This window comes from Phaethon aethereus, assembly GCF_964289735.1.
Source record: "Phaethon aethereus genome assembly, chromosome: 23".
Lineage (NCBI taxonomy): Eukaryota > Metazoa > Chordata > Aves > Phaethontiformes > Phaethontidae > Phaethon > Phaethon aethereus.
In genome coordinates, this window is record NC_138599.1 from 877051 (window position 1) to 884055 (window position 7005).

Genomic DNA, 7005 nt, shown 5'->3' on the forward strand with positions numbered 1-7005 from the left:
TGGTTCCGAATTTAGCGGTCAACGGCAGCAAAATTCTGGCTCTCCCGGGCTGCCAGCCAGAAAGCCGCTAGATCCGTTTCAATCCTGAGACGCTGACAAACGCAGCCCTTCCAACCCTCGTTCTCGGCAGACAAATAAATGCTACCTCGTCTCTGCCTCGCCCCCGCCCCTAAGCTGTAATCGGCGATTATTAACGGGCCGGGGCTTACGGCGTGCCCCGCGCCTGAAAGCGCTCCCCGTAACGCACCGAGCGACGCGCTCCAGCCCTAATAACACGGCGATTAACGCGGCCGCGGCTTTTAGCAGACAAAGGAGAACACAGACGTGACAAATCAAAGCTCATTTTCCACGATTTCGCGTGCCGCCTCATCATCGCTCGTCGCGCAGATCCCCGCGCCGGCGGGCGCGTTGGCCGCCGGCAGAGCACGGGATGGGGGGGCCCTGGACGCTTCCGCGCCCGCCGCCAGCTTCCTCGTGCGGGGGGGGGGTCCCCCGGGGCGGCGTTCGCGGGCAGGTGCGTGGGGCGGGAGCGGGGAGCTCGGGGAAGGGGGTCCCCCGGGGCTGGGAAGAGGAGGGAGAGGCGCGGAGGAGCCGTCGGCCGGGGAGCGGAACAAAACCAAAAGCCCAGTAAAAGTCCTATTCTGATATTTAAAAGTAGACAGGCACCTCTTACGTTTATTCGCGCTTGGTATTCGGCGCTGCCCACCGAGTTCCGCGCGGTGCACCGGTACACGCCGCCGTCCTTGATCTGCGGGCTGGTCACGTTCATGTGGCTGACGGTGGTGCCGTCCGACATGGTGTACTGGCTGGTGCGGTGCCCGCCGTCCCGCGGGATGGGCTCGTCGTCCAGCGCCCAGGTGACGGTCGGCGGCGGGGCCCCCTTGGCGGCGCACATCAGGGAGAACTGCTCCCCGGGGTTGACCACCTTCTCGCTGAAGGAGGAGACGATGCGGGGGGTCCCATCTGGGGGGGGCACCCAGCGGGAGGGGGCGTCAGGGAGCGGCAGCCGCAGGCGGCAGCGGTCGCCCTCAGAGCCCCGCGCCCACGCCCCTGCAGCAGGGGGACGCGCGGAGCCCGTCCCGCGTCCGAGCGGCCGGCAACCCGCGGCGGGGAGGGGACGCGCGGTGAAGGGCGGCGCCTCGGCCCGGGGGCCGGCCAGTCGACCCTTATTTTGGTCCTTCCCCGCGCCGCGTCCCCGGAGCGGTCCGGCCCCCGGGGCCCCCACCCCGGGGCGGGGGGGGCGGGTGTCGCCGCCCTCCCGCCATGCGCGCAGCACGCCGGGGCCGCGGAGGCTCGCAGAGGGAAGCCCCCGCCCCGAGGAAGGCAGCTCACCCTCCAGCGTGATGATGGAGAAGTCCTGCGCCGTCTGGGACTTGCGGGTGGCAAAGCACTGGTAGGCCCCGGAGTGGCTCTTCTGGGCGGCCGTGATGAGGAGGGTCTCGTTGCCGATCCCCCGGATGGAGATGTAGTCATCCGCCGCCACGAGGTCGGTGTTGCGGTACCAGCGGATGACGTACTCGGGGGACCCGCTGAGGGCACAAGAGAGGATGACGGTGCTGCCGATGCCCGTTTTGAGCTTCTTTGGCGTGAGGGTCACACGCAGAGGGTCTGTGCGAGAAAGGGCGAGAGCGGGCGAGGCGTTGGCGGCGCCGGGCAGCGCGGCGGGAGGCGTCTCGTCCTTAGCGCGCGCTCCCCGCCTTTCCCGCCCCGGAAGCGCCAGCCCGACTGTGCGTAAAACGCCGCCGCGCGGCAAGGCGGGCGCGCCCCCGCGCCGTCCCCCCCGCTGACAAATCCGGCGATTTACGCCCGCCGGCATCGCTCCGAGTTTTCCCGAGGCCCCTCTCCCCGCCCCCATGGAAGCGGTAAGTCAGGGGACGTCTGCAGGTGTGCCGCCGCGGCACGGCGAGCGCCCCGAGCGCCGCGCCGAAATAGGAGGCTCGGCGTTTGTACGGCTGTATAAACCCTTTAAAGGCTTGACGTTTCTAACGGCTTTGTATCGAAAAGGCGTCATCAAGCCGGCCCCGGGCGGCAGGGCAGAGGTCTCCCCACCGCCGCGCCCCGCTCCGGCCGCCGGCTCTCACCTATGACCGTGAGGGTCCCCGTGACCTCTGCGGACCCGAAGGTGTTGGTCACCTCGCAGATGTAGGTCCCGCTGTCCTCCACGCGCAGGTCGTTGATGGTCAGGCCCGTGACGCGCTTGGTCCAGCGGCTGTCCGCAGGGAGCGGGCGCCCGTCCTTCATCCACCGGACGGCGGGGTTGGGGTAGCCCGAGGCGATGCAGGGCAGCTCCACCAGCCGGCCCGCCCTCACCTCCCTGGACTGGAAGCTGTCTAGCATCGTGGGGATGGACTCCGCCGGGTCTGCGTTCGGAGAGGAAACGGGCTCAGCCGGCGGCGAGGCTTCTCCCCGCCAAGGAGAGCCCCCGGCACGGCGACGCCGCTACCGCCGCGACCCCTCGGCGTCAGGCGGGAGAGGGCGGCTCTCGCCGGCGGCTCTGCCGGGCGGGAGCGCGGGATGCCGGCCAGATCCCCCGCCGGGCTGGTCGGGGCAGCGGGCTTGCGGGGAGAAACGCATCTGACTAGCTGACGGTACGAATACACTGCGCGCCGGAGGAATTACTCAGGGCGACGCCCAATTGGTGCAAAATACACAAATTCTGTGGCACGTTTCAAAATTTACAAGCAAAGGGGCCCATCAGGCAGCCGGGAAAGGGGAAATTAATCGCCAAGTCTCAGGCGTGAAATTAAATTCCAGGGGAAAGAAACCGCTTTCGCTACTCCCGAGCAGAAGGAAAATGCCGTGACGTGTAAATAACGACGGCGACCAGGAGGGGACCGGGCCAGATCGAACGCGCACGGAGAGGGGACAATACCCCCAGGGGCTGCCCGCAGGACGGCCACGGGTGGGACTGGGACCCTCCGGCCTCCCGGAGGCTGGGGCAAGGCCAGGCAAGCCCCCGCCCGGCCGTGCCAGACCCCCTCCCTCCCCCGCGGGGTTAATTCGAGGAGCTGGCGCGCGAGCCACAGCCCGCAAACCCGAGGATGGAGAAAGCACGCGGCAGCGAGGCGGGCGCGCCGCAGCCGAGCGGCGAGGCGGCCGCGAGTCGGTCGAACTCCCTCCCGAGCGGAGTAATTTGGGGCAGTCGGCGGAGCTGGGAGCGCCCCGAGACACCCGGCGCTACGGGCCGCGCCGCCTGCGCCGCGGTATCGCTTGCACGTTCGTCGCATCGCGTCAGGCTGCTCACATCGCGGGCCGTCACATCGCATCGCGTCGCGCCCCGTCGCCTCTCGCTCGGGGTGCCGCGCGGCGCCGCCGCTCGCCGCGGCCAGCGCCGGGGGGACACGCGGGGCAGCGCGAACCCCCTGAACGGCCCCGACGGGACCCCCCGGCCCCCCGCCCCGGGAGGTCCTCTCCCTGCGGGGACGGGAGGCAGCGACGCCGTCGACGGCTCCCTCCTGCGCCCCGGGGGAGTCAGGTGGGGCTGGACGCCCTCCCGGGCGCCGGAGCCGCGCCGGGCCCCCCGGCGCCCGCAGCCGCGTGCTCACCTGAGACCGAGAGCCTGGCGCCGTTGCTCTGCCGCGTCTCCCCGCTGTACTTGTGCTTGGTGATACACCTGTAGGTGGACAAGGCATCTTCCTTCTGCACGTCCGATATGTACAAACCTCCGTAAGAAGTAATAAAAAACCTATTTTCTGAAGACACAAAGGGAAGGAGAAGGGTGAGCGGGCCAGCCCCGACCCAGCACGTCATCCGCGCGCCGGGCCGGCGGCGGAGCCGGCTCCTTCCTCCCTTGCCGGCACGACGCCCCGCCACGCGCCGCGTAGCGATGCGGGCAATTAAAAGCGAATCCGTCCCGCTGAGTTAATAATGAGCTTAACTCAGAAGCGCCTGAAAACAAACAGGGGCTCGAGCTGGTATTTGAGCGCCGGGGGAGGATGGCAGGACACCCTCCAGCCGGCGGGTTTCGGAGCCCGGCGCGTGCGGGGAAAGCGGCCCTGGACACGCTCCTGAAGCTGGCCTGACCCCCGCCAAACCCGGCCAACGCGGAGAAGCGGAAGGCGATCGGCAGAGCGGAGCGCTCGGAGCTGAAACCTTTAAACCTCCTCTGTAAATCGGCGACGGCTGCAAAGGGCTTCGCCGCGTCCCGCGCCGCGCTCGGTAAAGCGGGACCGGAGCAGCCTCCCGGATCGAGCCTCCGAGCTGGGGCGTCAGCCCCGGAGACGGCGACGGGCGGAAAACCAGCGGGTTTTAGCACCCGCCCCGGCGCGAGGCACGGCTTCAAAGCCGCCGTTACGTTAAAGGCGAAGGTCTACGCGACCCAACGGCGCAGCTCCCGTTCTTTCCGCGAAAAGGGGCAAATAGCTCCACGCAATCCACATCAACGGCTCCGGCGGGGACCGCGCCGACCCGACTTATCGCCGAGTTCGCCGGTGATACTAACGGCGAAGGGCACTGGGTACAATCGGATTTCTGCGCCCGCCGGGAGGCGTAAAAGCTTTATGGGAAGCGCCCCAGAGAGGAGCGGGGCGGCCGGGAGCCCCGCCGGGAGCTCGCCCCTCACCCAGGGAACGGCGCACGGGCGAGAGGGGGGCTCTCCCGCTCGGCACGCGTCTCGCCGTAACCCAAACCCCCTCCCGCAGCCAGCTGCCCGCGGCGGGCGCGAAACTCCGGCCCCGGTCCCGAGCGCCTTCCAATTCCGGGAGAAAAATGACGGCCCACATCGGTTACGAGCTACTGCTCTGCCCACCGGGGATTGATAAAAACCGCGGGGTCAGGGCTCCGGGAGAGAGCGCGTTTTCTAGTTCCTAAGACTGATGCAGAACCTCCCCTCGGTGCTCCGGGGCCGGTATTTCCGTACGCAGCCTGTTTCAACTGCTAGAATCAATCGGTGCCGGCGTTTATGAATTAGCCGTACTTGGAGCGTACGCGTCCCAAGGCAGCCCGGACAAATCCAATAACCGTTCGGTGCTATTTCTGGCCACGTTTAAAGCGACAAACGCCTCCCCGGGGGGAAGGCACGGAGGGGGAAGCCCCAAAGAACAAAGCCTGTGATTTTCCGTCGCTGCTGTAACGGCACTTTGCCGCTGCGGCTGCTGTTCCGGGATGCCGCTGGCCCGGCACGGGGCTCGCCCGGGGCCGAGGCCAGCAAGCCCAGCCAGCCGGGAAGCTCGCGGCGTGCCACAGCGCGCCCCGTTTCGCCGCCAGCTGCCGGGGGGATTGCAGCCGCATCCTGCCCCGAGACGGCCCAGGGGGACGGGGCAGAGGAGCGGGCTGGCAGCCCGGGTTGGGCACCGAGATTAAAGACCCATCCGCCCACCCCCGAGACCTTAAGGAGGAGCGGCGAGCCGGGCTCGATGCAAATTTAATAAGACCCGCACGATACCTGACAGATTTATTGTGGCGTTTGCCTGCAGCCGGGGTCCCGGGGGAAGCGTAAGGCAGGCACCGCGTCCCTCCCGAGCGGCGCGCCCCAAAAACCTCGTCCCGAGGAGCCGCGGCGGGGCAGGGGTCACGAGGAGGATGTCGCCGGCGCCAGGGCTGCGGCTGGGCGCGGGGCAGGGACCAGCCCCTGGCCCGCCCTCGGCTCGCTCACGCCGCGGCAGAGCCCGTCCCGCGCACGGCGGATCCTTTTCCAGTGAATTAGCTGCCGACGCCTGACAGAACCACCGGCAGAAGCCCAGCCCACCGGCGATGAGCCAACAAATACAAAAGGAAACGCCGGGGGTTTTTCCGAGCCTCGAGTTTGGCTCTGACCGCCGTATTTACGCCCTCCGCAAACAACTGTAGAGAGGAGTTAACCGCAGCCCGCGGCCGGCAGCTGCCGGATTTCAGCTCCCGCCCGGGACGCGGCACCGCGGCCGGCGCACATGAAGGCGCACGGCTGGCGGGCCGCCTCCTCGCGCCCACGGCACGGGCAGCCCACGAGAGGACGGCGGCCGGGGCACGCGGCGCCGAGCATCTCCACCCTGCCCTGCGGAGACGGCGTGCCCGCGACGCCGCGGTCTCCTCCGCTGGGCGAGGGCCCGGGCACCGTCGCGGCCAGGTTTGCCGGCAGAAACAGCCTCCGGAGCCGGCGATGATCTCGGCGGGGCTTAGGAAAACGCGCAAAGACGGGACACGGATAAACGCGGGTATTAGCATCGGCGACACTGCTCCCCGCGGTCGGGACGCGGGAGCGCCGCGGCCGGACCCGCCCTTTCCAGACCTGGTGGCTCTCACCAGCTGCTCAGGTGCAATCCCCGCCGCAAAAACTAATCACCGGCAGCGTGACAAATGGCTTCCAGCGAAGCAGAGGAAGTTAATCTGTTCACCGACGCATCGCAGCGAGCGAAAGTCGGTGAATAAATCGCTGCCTCCGCAAGGAACCTGCCGGGTGGGAATCGCCTCGCTCGAGCTCCCCCCGTCCGAAAGCACGCCTCATCTCCCAAAATCTTACGGTCCGCGTAACAATTCTCATCGCCCTCGCTTTACTCGCGGTGCAACGGCGGTACGCGCCGCGTCCCCGCGCCGCTTGCCACGCCCGCCGCCACGGCCCGGGCACCGCTTCCCGGATGCGGGCTCACAAGGCGGCAAATTTGGGTCGGCGGACGTTAAGAACGCGCTCTCTCTATTAACTCCCTTGGAAGCCGGGTGTCCTGCCGGGCCGATAGGAGCTATTAAATCCGGAGTAAATATTTACCCAAAGGCCAGTCTTGGACGTCGTTTTCCTAGGAGTAAATCCGGAGCGACCCTACCTGCAGAACCGGCTCATAAACGAGCGCAGAGTTTGCCTCTCCGGCTTTTAATCCGCCTCTGAGTCACCGGAGTGTTACGCGGCGCGCGCAGCAACGCGACGAGCGTTTGGGGAGGCTTTCGGTCGTTCGCGTTAAGTCGCTTTGAACACGACGTGCTTTCACTGAAAGAAACTGAGGGGGAGGAATCCCCGGGGCGAGGGGCACAGCTCTGCAGACCGGACCGGGGCCAGGGCTTGCCCCCCGGCACCAGCCGCGCTGGCGCTGCCAAAGG

At 67.9% G+C, this 7005-nt stretch overlaps 1 protein-coding gene across 1 annotated transcript in view; it reads right to left on the reverse strand.

Moving 5' to 3' along the window:
* The window catches only part of DSCAML1 (DS cell adhesion molecule like 1), a gene marked incomplete at both ends in the record, with an annotated part of 85879 nt that overhangs the window by 22431 nt on the left and 56443 nt on the right, over positions 1-7005 (reverse strand). The window contains 4 exons of the mRNA XM_082009929.1: positions 667-963; positions 1333-1608; positions 2082-2360; positions 3546-3692. Coding sequence (XP_081866055.1) covers positions 667-963; positions 1333-1608; positions 2082-2360; positions 3546-3692 — 999 coding nt within the window. The remainder of the gene's footprint in view (positions 1-666; positions 964-1332; positions 1609-2081; positions 2361-3545; positions 3693-7005) is intronic.